The sequence below is a fragment of the Micropterus salmoides genome, unplaced genomic scaffold, assembly GCF_014851395.1.
Source record: "Micropterus salmoides isolate LMB-PRFRI ecotype aquatic unplaced genomic scaffold, ASM1485139v1 Ms_hic_scaffold_11, whole genome shotgun sequence".
Lineage (NCBI taxonomy): Eukaryota > Metazoa > Chordata > Actinopteri > Centrarchiformes > Centrarchidae > Micropterus > Micropterus salmoides.
The window spans coordinates 26,942,263-26,956,916 of NW_024040152.1; the positions used below are offsets into that span (position 1 = coordinate 26,942,263).

Sequence of the window (14,654 nt, forward strand, 5' to 3'; positions counted from 1 at the left end):
AAAGAAGCCGGATGTAATTTGCACATGTTGCCACATGGTGTCTCCAGTTTCCACTCCATAGAGACTGATGAGCTGAGGAGCTGTACCTAAACAAAGCACATTTCATCAACAGATGTTTACTACAGAGTCTCAGAGGCATCTAGAGGGAGGGTTGAAAAGGGCTGCGGTAATATTTCTGCCACTAAGTAACCCACAAAGCTAGTGAACTTATGTGTATATCATTCATTTACTTAAAGAGCAGTGTTATTTTCCTATTGTTTTAAGCTATAAAGTTGAGTCAGTATCTTAAAAAGACAAATACTGATTTGGCAATCACACTGAAGTTATTCAATGCACTTACGTTGTTCCTTTGATCACAGATTATCATTTCAAATCAAGGTTCAAGGAAACAAAAAAAGAAAATGTATAAAAAAGGAGCGTTTTTGACTAACCTGCAATATCTCGAGAGTTTGTTGTACCCATCTCTGAGGCCTGGTCTCCCATCGTGGAGGCTGGTGGAGAGTCTCCATATCCTGGGGTGCTGGGCCGGCTAGGGGAGCCTGACTCGGGATCACTGGTGGAGCCCCATCTGTCGTCTCTAGCAGTTCTTTCCTTGTCTCCCACAGATGCCCTACCTCCGTCCTTCCTGTGGACCCGCTGGTGGACAATCATCTGATGACGACTGCGAAACACCTTCCCACACTCAAAGCACTCGTTGGACTTGGAGGAAGCTTGCGACTGAGAATGTCGCCGTCGGTCCTGGCGAGACGAAGGTCGGTATTCAGAGTCGCTGAGGCTCTCTGGTGTCCGGTCACCTGAAGAAGCATGGCTTCCCAAACCAGAGCTGCTGCGTCGCCCAGAGCTGCGTTTCTCTTGACCTTGCAGGACATAACGGCTGTTTTCCTTCTCGAAAACCACAGCAGCTCCGGCGAGGGCATCCTCCCCCATACTTCCTCCCCCAAAGGAGGTCTTGTAACTCGTCTCCACTGGCTCCACAACCCTTCCTTTAGTAGCTAATTGCCAGGCCTGATAGCTGCAAACTGGATCTAGCTCTGGGATTCTTTGACCTAGCATCTTCTTCTCACTCTCCTCCTCTTCATCCAACGTCTTTTCCTCTACAGGCTGGAGGTTTAAGTAGTCAAGGTAACGTCTCTTAGCAGCTGGTGAGTCCTCATCATCACTGAGTCTGCATTGGCTCTGGGATTTCCTGTCATAGTTGAGATTGTGGAGTTTTTCATGGGCCCTCAGGCTCTCTCTGGTGTGGAACAGGTTCCCACATTTGGAGCACATTTGATAGATGGATGTAACAGCACCCGAGACAATATCAGGATCCTGGGCTACGTCATTGATGGTGGCCGGCTGCTCAGCTGAATCTGCTTTTGACCGTGACCTGGATTTGGTGTTGTGTGTTTTCATGTGCGATTTGAGAAACCATGCTTCGCGGAACCGTCGTCCACAAATACGACAGCAGTGATCCAGGATCCCTGCATGTTTCTTCATGTGTGACTTTAGAAACCAGGCCTGGGTAAAGACCTGGCCACAGGTCTCACAGGGGAAGGTCCCATCACTCTGGGGTTGGAGGACATCAGGTTCGGCCACAGCCTCTTCCTTAACAGTGGTCTCCTCTTCTGTGTCTGCCGTTATGTGGACTTTTTCTATATGGCTGAGGAGCTGGTCTTCTCGATTGGCCTCGTAGCCACACAGACGGCAACAGTAAGGCCTCTGGTCGGTGACAGACTTCTCTCTTTTCATGCTCCTCCCAGGCACTTTCCTCCGACTCTCTTCACTACTATCCCCATTGATCATCCGGTTACAGGCTGAGCTGCTCTTAGTTGGACTCGTACCTCCATCGAGACCCTCTGAAACACTCATCTCCTCCTCGGCCCCACCCTCTTCATCCTCATTGGAGTGGTGGCTAGAGAGCGTGCCCAGTTTGTGGCTGCGAATGTGAACTTTAAGGTTGCCCTTCTGTGAAGCCCTGTGGTCACAGTACGGGCATTTGTAAGGGCGCGCACCTGTGTGGCGTCTCATATGCTGCGACAAAGAGCTGAGGAACGGGAAGCTGCGTCCACAGATGTTGCAGTCATAAGCCCCGGGGATTTTGTCATCCTCTCCATCAACATCATTTTCAGGATTGACCAGCTTTTCCTTCTGACGTCCTGCCTGGGTCTCCATCATCTCCACTCTGTCTCTAGGATTCATTGTACAAATTAAACTACCCTGTCTATGTGGCCTTTCACAAGCTCGATAAAACTTGAACCTACTGTTATCTGCAGTTGCACATCTAAGAATGTCTTGCGTGCTTTTGTTGGTCAGTTAAAATGCTATCTGCCTTCAGTCATCCAGAGATTAAGCTGCTTACACAGCAGCTCATTTAGCACTCTCCAGTTACTGGGCGCAACACCATCTATCCATCTTCATCTAGCACTGTCAATGAATCAGCAGCTCAAATTATCTTTGTGCCACTGGCACCATAGAAATCAATGTATGTAGCTTTATCATTTATTTAGACACTTGTAGTAAATTGTTCAGGCTAAATAAGTATCAGCGTATAAATCATAACTTCGCTTTAACAATCTCTTTGTCAGGATAAAGTGAAGGTTTTCACTCAATTCCAGGTCATCATTTTGCCAGTGGAGGGACGTTTTGAGAGGTCTTTTCATCAGGATAGCTAAAACTTCACACTTGTTTTCTTCTTTTTATTGGCTTTTCTTTATTTTCCTCAGTTTTTAAGCACCACAGCAGTTTCCAGGTCACATAATGCTGTACTGTATATCGTTCAACTGAGAATGAAAGAGAGGGGGACAATGTGGGGAGGAGGGTGAGAAGAGAAACAAAGAACACGTAAGTAAAGTATTTCAAAGACTCTTTCCTTTTCACACAGCAAAGCTGGCCAGAGTAGGTGAACTGTGGGTAGATCTGCATATGTTGGTGCAATAATGTAGCTATGAATTAAAAAAGTAGTTAAACTAATACCTCAGGCTGGTGATCATCACACCAGCAACAAAAATAAAACAAAATAAATGACATTTTTAGGAATACCATGCTTGGGTAAGACTGTAAATGCTGACACAAACAACTTATATTGATAATCACAATTGAGTATGTACCAGTACCAGGTACCAGTAGCTACACTTATATTTAGCCCTTTTTACTAACTATTGTTTACCCCAAACCCCCAATCCAATGTCTCTTATGAGTTTAAATTGACCTAATAAAGATTTCATCAGTATAACTACCAAGTCAGTATCATTATTAATTAAATGTAGGTGGTCCACGATGCTCGTGTGTGCGTGTTGTGTATGAGTCGTGCAGGGTTTGGGGTCTCTGACGCTACACTGGCTGAGTCGACACTTTGCACAATCAGGGTGGGGGGTGGGGGACGAGCTGTTTTCACATCAGCAAGATCAGCAGTGCCACCATATTCCCTCCCCATGCTGGCCTCTCACGCACCAGCCTCAACTGACACTATCACATGACAGGGATCTTAAGTACACAACAGGAAGTGGCTCTTCAGACAGTTTGCTTTGCTCTATTTCTCAAACTGGAGTTGAATGGGGTCGGGGAGAGAGAGCCAAACAGAAAGAGAAAGAGAGCGGGTGATAAGAAGAGACAGACAAAGACTTTCTATCAGTGTTGACTGATTTCATACAAATTTCCTTCAGTCAGTTAGTTTGCTCAACTACTGTTATTTTGAAACCTTTAACTTGATGTAATTTATGTGGATACATTCAATTGTAAGATGTAATACATAGGCTGAGCTTTTCAGATGTTTTAACCACATTTCTTTATTATGACATATTATTATTTCTTGCTGCAAAGTCCAAATCTTCAAACAAGAATCACTCAAGGTTAATCACATTTTTATTCTTTTCTCCCTGTCAGCTCATTGAAAACATGACACCTAATTTCTGTTACAGCTTTGTTGATCAAACTGACACAGTACTACTATTAATTTCAGTAGAAGACTGAATGTGTGCACTATATGACTGACAGCATTATTACAGGCTATTATATAAAGTGCCAGAGCCCATAAGCTGAGTTACTGCCAGGCTCTAATTATAAGTACGTAATTGATCATAATCATAAGAGGAAAGGAGGTGGAGGAGGGAAGTCAGCACAAGAACAATCATATGTCTTAAACTCTCACACTGAAAATTACTACCCTGCGCCAGAGCCACCTATCTATCTAGAATGATTTATGGTATTTAAATCAGCGTGGCCTCAATGGTTCACCATGCATCCTCCTGGAGTGCTTAGTAAGCTAAGACTTCTAGCTATCAAGTACATTACTGTTCCAGCCAGAAGTGCAACTGTGGCTGACATTATTTTGAAACAAAATGTATTTTCGGATCCAGACCTGTTACAGTCTAATATACAGGGCTCTATCAATATTGATCTAAAAAAGGAAACAGGCTAGCGATCGCTGCTTGCATTTGAAAACTCTTAACCTTTTCCATTTATAGCCATGCTAGCGGCGTGGCTCTATGGAGAGCATTCTGTAGGTCAGTACACTACTTTGGCCCAGACTGAAATATCTCAACTTCTACTTAATGGATAGGCATTCATTGTCTGCATACGGAGGATGGATACTGATGACTATGGTAATCCTGGGACTTTTTCTCTAGTGTCACCAGGAGGTCAAAGTTTTCACTTATTCTCTCAAATATCTCAACATCTATTTGAGGTATTGGCACAAACTTTGGCGGAGACATTCATTGGTCCCATTGGCTGAATCTGAATCAATTTGCTGATCCCTGACTTGATCTGTAGTGTCACTACGAGGTTTACATTTGTGATTTCGAATCTCAACAACTATTGGATGGATAGCCCGGAAATGTGATACAGACAGTAGTTTTCCCCTTAGGTTGAATTGTAATTGGAGATCTACCGACGTTTCATCTAGAGACATCGTCAGGTGAAAATTTTAATTTGTCCAAAACTTTGTTTTTTACTTTGATGCTCCGTTATCTACATTTGACACTTGAAGAAACAAACCACTCTCACTCTGCTTCTTCAGCTCTTAAAACGTATCTGGTCACATTTGTGACTAAATACTTGCACAACTATAGCAGTACTTGTCATCTTCAGCTATATTTTATGTTTAGTGTTAATTATCAAATGTTAGCATGCTAACACAAAAAATTAAGATGGTGAACAAGGTAAACAATGCCTTCTAACATTAGCATGTTAGCAATGTAACATTCTGACTTTAACATCTAGCTCAAACCATCACAGAGCTGCTAGCATGGCTTTAGCATGCACAAGAATTACTATTTTAACACACCAGCGGGCAGTTTTCAGTTTGAATTATTTTGACACCATATCGATTATTTGTGTTACATACAGTATTAATAATATTCACACAGGCTTGATGGGACTAATGTATGTGCCTTAGTTACATAAGAAACTGTATATGAAGTATAAAATCCTTAAATTCGAACGAATGAATCAAACAAATTTTAGGTTTTACTTGAAAGAATAAAGTTAAACTTGACACATCACTTAAATGAGAAACAATTTCCAAGCAAAACAAGGAAAACAAAGCTGTTCAACCCCATATATTTATCTATCCACTGTAGTTTTCCCCTCCATCTGTTCCATCTGCTCTGTCTCCACATCCTCATTAATACTTAGTAGTTTCTTCCAGTTCTGGTGCTAAAAACAAAGGATAATAATCTTATTTCCTATTAAATGGTCTTGCTGATTGGGGTAAAGAGGGCTAGGGGGGAGGGTTGGACTACTCAACAGTAAGCCTGTCATCCACCAGACAGTCGCATGTGCAAATTGAAATGTAATGAGATTAGCCACCAGAAGGGAAACAAAGCAGGCTCCTTGCCATACAGGCAAGGGGACAAAAAATTGACAAATTGGCTTAAGGATGGCAAAACTGTCCAGGAGAGACAGATGAGATTACCAATCATCTAAGTCATCAAAAAAAGAGAAGAGGCATCAAAGCTCTGTTAAAGGCCAACATTCTACAATAAATGGACACAGTGTCTTCCTGAAGCTAGCAAAAACAGTCCACTTTGTAAATCTTGATTATCATTGACATCCTCCAGCTAATTAACTTCTCACACACATTCAGACACACACATACAAGGATTTACAAGACTGACAGAGTCTTTAGTTTAGTGTATTTAAATATTGTATTCTCATGGAAACACAAACACATTTTTTATCTTGCAGGAAAATGATCACCTTTATATACTTAAGACCAGTCTAACCCTAGTTGGGAATGTCATTGATTTGATATTAGACATGCCATAAATGGACCCTACCACGAGTCACTGCGTGTGAGTGGAGGCCTACACTCAGCTGATAATGACTGCTGTGTCAAACAAAACCAAACTGTTCTTTTTTTGCCTCTTTTCCTACATACTCCACATCAGCTGTTCTGCTTTCTGAACACTGAACTATAACGGCCGAGGTCCAGCCACTCTTCGTTTCTCACCCATACACAACCTTTTCAGAGAAACGTTTGATGCTTATTCACTCTCACTGAAACAATTGACGATACCTGTCAACAAGTTTTAAAAAATCCAGAAAAGAATCCAGTTCTAAACTAAGTGGACTTTTTCTGTGCCAGTCATTTTTCAGTCTGCACAGTTGCTCCCTCTAGAGGCAACAAATTCAGCTTTTGGTGCAATAATATAAAAAACTGTATTCATACTTGGTTATAAAATAAACTACTGCAGTGTACTATTTAAAGAGCCTTGCATATTCACAAAGGTTCAGTGGAAGGTGCTAACCTCACTGCTTTTCTCCTCTTTGATAGAAAACACTGTCATCCAGCCAGGAAGCACCTTCATCATAGCAATCATCTCAGAGGCAGCCATGACACAAATCTCCTGCACCCAAGGGTGCGGAGATTGGCTTTCATAACACACTGACTCACTCCCACTGTCACCTTATCACTGATAATGACTGCAGGTCGTTCTGGTGTGGGACATCCTTCAGTCGTGATGGGATCTGGTTCCCTCCCACACAGCAGCACAGAGACAAGCATTTGAGGTTCAGAAAAAAAATACACAGTGGGGGGAAAATAAAGAGTGGACCTCTTGTTTAAATGCACACAAACACACGCGCACAGTCACGCATGCATGCAGGGGAACTGAGGAATCAAGAAGCAAAACAGAGGGGGCTTTTAATGTTTTCCACACATCTTTTGAAAGTGTGTATGTGCACACTGTGGGCTTTTAACACTGTTTGATACAGGCAGCATTGAGAGCTTAACGACCCATAGAGAGAGCTGCACACATACACTGCTTCACAGAGCATAACATACAGAGTGCACTTTACAAAAACCTTGCTATCCTCTGTACAGTTGCTCATAAAGTGGAGACATTCAGTGCTCAGATTGGGACAGAGGGGATGGTATGGAGTCTAAACACACACACAACAACTGTGTGTAGAGCCAGTGTATTCTCAGATCAATCAATAATCCATTATGAACAAACTGCTCTTCACCTCACACCCTGCTCTAAACCGGCAGACAAAGAGGTTTGCTGCAAGCTCCACGATGAAGAGAAAGGGGTAAAGCACAGCTGGATGCGCGCGCACACACACAAAACACACACACACACACACACACACACACACTCACAAAGGCTGTTTGCAAAACACACACGCAGGAACTTAAGGACATTTTTAGGGTGACAAACGTGTCAGCTGTGAAACAAAAAAGAAGCTTTTTGCAAACTTTGTGGTTGACAGGCAAGGTTCTGCTTCAACTGACATTAAGTACTTTAGATTCTGTCCCATATATCAAAAACTCTGCCGGCAGTTGAAAGTGGAAAACAGATACGAAAGCTGTTTTCTTCTTATTTCAAAAAACACTTTCATAAATATTGTACGTGTATTTATGTAATGAAATACTTTAAAATACATATAAAAAGGATTTTCAGTATACATCATTTCTGCATTGTTATTACTACATATTTTATATATATTTACTTACATACCTCAAATACTGGCTATGTATGGATTTGTGTGCGAATGCAAGCAAGGTGGGACCATCCTTTAGAGACTTAAAGCAGATGGTTGTGGTGAAGCTGTGTGTTTAAGTTCAAGTTTTGGTCCAGTTTTACACTGGATGCTCCCTGATTTAGGTCTGTTCTGACTCAAGATTATGTCAAAATGTGACTTTAATTTGAATGGAATGGCAGCTCATTAAGTTTGACTCAAGTTTGTCTCTCTTACTCTCTATTTCGACTCAATTTTAACTCACGTTTTGGCTCACGTTATTGCTGGTATGACTGACTTTGGTCTATTTTGGCTTGTCGGTGGTCATTTGAGTAATTTTCTGGGTAGAAAAACCCCATGCATACACATGGTAAACACATTGCAGGCTCGGAATCTGTTTTTCCAAACAGCATATTACACTTATTCCAATTGTGAGGAAATTTGGTTTTGTTTTTTTGTATTTGTTAGACTGAGCTTTGGTACTTTGGCTTTAGATCGAGTGATGTGACTCCTGTCTAGGGATACAGTTTGGGCTGAGTTATGTTATAGTTTTGCTCTAGTTTCCATCTAGTTGGGATCTGTCTCTGGTCTGTCAGAGCAGGTCATACTCATATGCAGGAAGAGCAGTGGGGGGCTTTGTGGCATTGTTGCGGTCCCCAATTCCCATCCTATCCCTAGTTCTATCCCTGCCCCCCCACATCTCTCAAACCCAGCCAGAACAATAGAGGGGGTCCATGCTGTCTGTCCCTTCTCAACACCCCCACCCTTCTGATAAATAGGCTGAGAGTGGATCCTGCCTGCCTACTCTATTTGCGTGAGAAGGGCCTTTGGGTAGAAGAGTGTACTGGGTGTGTGTGTAGGAAGTGGCAGGTGTTTGGGTCAATACTGTCATGTCACATTTAGCTGACCGGTCCATGCTAGTTGGATTACTGGATGGGTCAGGAGGAGAAGAGGACGGTTCTCAGCCCCATAGAGTACACTACAGAGTACATTACACACCAACAAAACACTTAGGAGAAAATTATTGCAAGAGCTGCCTGTTTAGGCTGATTGATATTCAATATGATTGGTATGCACCTGTTGACAACTGACTGTTGCACCATGTGACTTAATACTATTGTGTAGTTTCTTGACATCTTTTATTCTGGATTTTTGACCAATGAGCCTAAATGAGCACAATCTGACACCATTTCCAGAACTAAACTGTTTAAAATAGTACTAAATCGATCATCATGGAGTGATACCTGCTGCTTTGATTTAGCTCTGTTGTAAAGCCAACAAGAGCTGCCTGCTCTCATGGGCCCTACCATCTTCTGCTTCCTCTGGGAGACAGTGTCCGTGTGCGTGTGTGTGTGTGTGTGTGTGTTTGTGTGCGCACATGCTTCCCTACCCCCCTACTTCTCAAACACTGCCTGTTTTTCTCACACTGCTCGTTAACCCCTAAGTGCACCACAGCAGCATTCCTCACACACACACACGCGCACACACACACATACACACTCACACACACAAACACACACTGAGATCTACTGTCCCTGTCCCCAGACTAATCTATCATTATATGATCTAAACTACTTTTGACCTCACAAACAATACATACGCTGGTTTTAATTATTCATCCCCAAACTCAACTTTAACCCTGACCTAGACCTCAATCGAACCATAAACCTAAATAAAAATCTTAATCCTAAACTACTAAAGCAGATGTAAGGATTACTGAAATGTGCTTATGTAACATGCTTCTGTCATTTTCCTTACAAGGAAAGACATTTAAGCACACTCAAACCTTCATGTTCTGCACACAAACGCCAAAAAAGTCACTGAAAAAATTACAGCCATGCTTGATCAAAGATAAGATGTTTCATTGTTCTCTGTTCACAGCCATGCAAATGGCTGCAAAACCAGTTCCCTTTTACACGATCCCTCACATTTAAATTTAAGGCGTGCAGGGGCAGTATGGGCCGGTGAAGGATGGAGCAAAAACAGAACAGGAGCAGAGGTAAAACGAGCCAACCACAACTTGTTTGTGCATTAAAACAGAAGAGGCAATTGCGGTAATAGTGTTTGATTTAAATCTAAACTGAAACTCCTCTGTTCCTTCACTCCATGCCCAACTGTCCACTCTTCTCACAACTCTCCCTGCCTTCTTGCTCCTCTTCCTCTGCGCTCCTCCATCCGTCTCCAGCCCTGAACAACCTCTGCAACTGACCCTAAATCAGTCTCTCTGAAGTGTAATTAGACTGGTGACCTCAAAGCTGGCCACCAGTCTTTCACACTGTCACACTTTCTGATATAACCGTTTTATTTTGTTGCCCAGCGGTTAGTGGGTTTACACACAAACATACACACGTACACACACACACAAACAAACAACATGGTGTAATGCATTTGATCCAGTGTTGCAGTATTGCCTGCCAAAGTGTTCTTTCGCAATACAGAGCATACATCTCAAACTAATCATACATTTGTTTATAAATGTGCCTTTTGTCCAGTGTGGTCAAGACAGCAGCAGCACATTAGTAAAACCAACAGCCAAGAGTTTCATAATATACTTTGGCTGACTCACAAACAACAAGGTACAGCTGATAAAATCTACCACAGACAGTCATTTAACATAGCAACACTAACGTGAGAACCTGCAGGCTACCACTAGCGAAAATACAATTTCCACCTTTTACGGAGTTAACAGGAAACAGACTTGTCACTCACCTCAAGAATGCTGGTAACAAAATCATCAATCAATCCTAAATTCAGCTTCATTACATTAAGTCATTTAGCTGACGCTTTTATCCAAAGCGAATCACAATTGCTATATATATATGTCAAAGGTCAGAGAGCACACCTCTGGAGCAACTAGGAGTTAAGTGTCTTGCTCATGGACACATTGGATGTACCATTGGGATTCAAACCCAACTCTCCCACATCAAAGGCATGTGTCTTATCCACTGCGTCATCACCACCACCCCCTGTTTCACAGCTGTTCCACACTAGCCTTATCTCAAATGCAAGTTAAATGCTATTGGAGAGCCAATAGCTGAATTGACCATCAATGCATGCTTTTGGGAATAAGTCCACGCTGAAGTGTAGCATTTTTTCTGTGCATGAATACAGTATGTCTGTTTGAATGTTCTTTAACTACTCATTTACTTGGTTACTTGTTTTTGTTACTTGCTGTGTGCATTATTTTCCAACCTGTCTTTACCTTGAGGCAAAATCTGAAGAACACATCCTGTACATGTTGTCAAGAAGAGATATGAGAACATAACAGGGCAACAGATCTGCTTTTGACTTTTCCTTACCGCCTGCACACACACACACACAAACTGGCAGGCATGATGGGAGGGTTTCCACAGAAATCTCATGATGGCTCTACTACAGAGAGAATGTGTGGGCTCCAACAAGCAATTGTTGTTGTTGCAAGGTGGTTCACATACTGGTCTAAAGTACAAACACACACACCACCACAAAAACAAAACAAAACAGCACACATGAAGATAAAGAAGCACAACTTCAAGTAAAGGAACCAGTGGGTAAAATCCAATTTCATCCCCTGGAAAAAAAATTTATTATAATAATTATTGTGCACACTGCACAGCAAACTGTATTGAGTATTAAACCATCTCTGTGTATGCAAATGTGAGAATGCGTGTCATAACACATCATAACACAGAACATAAAAAGCAGTGCCGTATTCATATTCACTATAAATCACCTTAGGGTACCACATAGACACTATCAATTCTTGATACCTAATGAGATAAAATGACCATATAACATAATAAGGTCACTAAAAATCTACAAGTGGGTTACAAACCTAACTGAACTAAATCACCACTTACACACTACACAGTATTAATAATAACTATATATATAACTATATATATATATATAACTACATATATATATATATATATATATATATATAACTACATATATGCATGTCATAACACAGAACATAACGTGTGTGTGTAAAGTTTGTGACACAGGAAGTTGCTGTGCCCAGTCAAGAAATAGCACATAGCCACCTATAAACCACAACATGTCATTTCTACATTTTACACAGAAGATGCATGCAATAGAAAGTGTGCAATATGTGAGTTTTATGGGGGTTGGAAGGTGGATGTTGTTGCCTTTGGACAGAGCCAGACTAGCCGTTTTCCCCTGTTTCCAGCCTTTCCAGCTAAGCTAAGCTAACAGGTTGCTGGTGATTACTTCATATTTACCTTACAGATTTGAAAAAGATATCAATTGTTTAATCTAACTCTATGTCAAACTTTTCCATCCATTATTACCTTCCACTGTAATAAGATGCCTTTAAATTCACTATTATGTCCCACAGACATACTTTGAGTCCATGTGGAATTATTAAAGGAGTATGAAAGCGATACAACTAGAAATAAAAAAAAAAATGCCACAAAGTGACAGTGATTATTGACCATTATAAGACCTTAAAGGAGTGTGTTTGTTTTTGTGTGTATGTGAACCAGTGTGTGAGCTGAAACATCTGCCCAGGATTTCATAGCCAAAAATAATTTTAAATAATAGAAACACCACACAGGAACTGGGGCTCTTAGATGAGAATAACAAACATAGTTAGTCTTTTATACTGGATGCAGAGTTTTTCTAGAGAGTGCACTGAAGCTACATGACACATTTCTTTCATAGGCAGGCCGACAGGCAGTTCCGTGAGTGAGAGCTTACGTGGCTACGTGGTCATGATAGATGGCTGTATAAAAAGAGCTGGAGATCCAATCTGGGTCACGTCTTATCAAGCTGACTGATTCACATTGATGAAATCATGCAGGCTTGTTAACCGACCCAGTGGAAAAAACTCAAACTAATACTGAGGAAAACAAGGCAGCATCTGAAGAGAAAGGGAGAGAGATGCATGTCAAGGAGAGTAAAAAAAGGCAGAGCAAATAAAGAGAGGGAGGGTAGCAGCGGGAAAATAAGTGGTAAATAGTGATGTAAAGTCACGGCAGGAGATAGATTGGGATAATAAGAGCTGACTGAGAGGCAGAGAGAGAGGGAGATGCGAGAGATCGAGGTAGACAGAGAGTAAGAACAAGAGAGAAATCTAGGCCGTGGGCTCCACACTGCAGAAAATGTCCATCATACAGGAATTTGGACTTTGATCACCACTGTCTGATGAGAAGATGAGTGTAAAAAACAAATCTGTCTTTCTGGTTATTAGCTTTGTCTGGTGCTTTCTCACTCTCACTTAAGGAGGAATGACTGAAACACTCAATACCAGACTACATGACTTGTTATGACAGATATTCTTTGCAGTGTAACCACAGCTCAGGAAATTGGCCAGAATCCACTATCCCAGCATTCATCCAATAGTCCTACAGAGACAATCTGCTAGTACAGTTACACTCTAACCCCCTCACCTCCGGCGTGTGTGTGTGTGTGTGTGTGTGTGTGTGTGTGTGTGTGTGTGCAACAGTATGCATAGCATGTGTGTGTATTCATCATGTTTGTGTGTGTGGGTGGCTGTGTGTGGGAAACGTGAGTTCTCAAGAAAGTTAGTTACTTTTTCCTCTGTCTGTTATGACAGATGTTTCAGTTTGAAAACATTAAACGACAAAGAAATATCCCAATAAAGAGTTGGATATTCCAATCTCTCTGCTCAAGTACCAGCAAAAAGAAATCACCCTAATTCCGCCAGTGTCTATAGTGGCTGATAACAGCCGTCTCCAGAGGTTTGCCTGGAAATGCCAATTCCATAAAAACAGCTACTAAAAATAATATTGTCAGTGGTGTCAAATGTTTCCGACGAGCACACCTACAAATATAACGAACATAAAGTTCAAAATAGGAACATCTTCATTAAATGACTAAGTGAATTACATCCAAGAGATATGATTGAAAAGCATGTACTAAAGGCAGCAAAGAAAGGGGGAAAATATGTAGATGAAAAACTGTTCCTCTGGTTCATTTTCCCTTCTGGTGCAGGTGGGCTTAAGAAAAGAGATCACAGCATCCTGTCGGTAAACAAGTAGCATTCCTCAACCCAGCTGTTTGCAATAAACTCACCGGCCCAACCTGATCTGCACCAGTTGCTGTGTTTAGACAGTAGTGAATTTACCAGATCAACATCTGGAAGCACGCTGCACCTACACTAGCATGCATGTCAGGCTGACAACCTGTCTGGTAATTGGCTACATAATGTCAGTGAGACATTAATGGGAACAAATTGCTGTTAAGTGAAAACTTCTAAGCATCCAAACTTTTTAAGTTTTTATTTAAAGTGAAGGACACTGGCTTGGAAACCGTATGGTCATTCTTTCACATGTATATGTAAGGCAGACTACTGTTTTTGGTTTTACTTTCTGAAAATACTTTTGGAGACACTACAGTAGGTTTATAGACTTTAATCCTGTTTAACCGCAGTTACAATGTAACACATTATATTGTGTAAATTAGCTTTAGTCTGGTAAAATATACTCAAAGTTTGATTATTACATCAAACTTTATTACATTAGCTCATTGCATCGCTAACGAGAAATTAACACGCTGTGGTTAGCTTTACAACTGTAGTCCTTTTAAAACGTACAAACGTAGTACCAGGCTTCTGTGCTCAACAATAATCAATTACTAATGGTCATTGTGGGACTGACCCTGATATTAAAGGCAAACTGTAATGTAAACTGTCAGCTGCCTCACTCTTCAGCACATCAACTTGCAGGAGATGTGTGCAGTTATAT

At 41.4% G+C, this 14,654-nt stretch overlaps 1 protein-coding gene across 4 annotated transcripts in view; it reads right to left on the reverse strand.

The window, feature by feature from the left end:
* Positions 1–14,654, reverse strand: part of znf516 (zinc finger protein 516) — a 46,310-nt gene that overhangs the window by 16,803 nt on the left and 14,853 nt on the right. For all 4 annotated transcript variants that reach the window (XM_038712055.1, XM_038712057.1, XM_038712054.1 and 1 more), the window contains exon 2: positions 432–2,762. In XM_038712055.1, coding sequence (XP_038567983.1) covers positions 432–2,181 — 1,750 coding nt within the window. In that variant the 5' untranslated portion in view covers positions 2,182–2,762. The remainder of the gene's footprint in view (positions 1–431; positions 2,763–14,654) is intronic.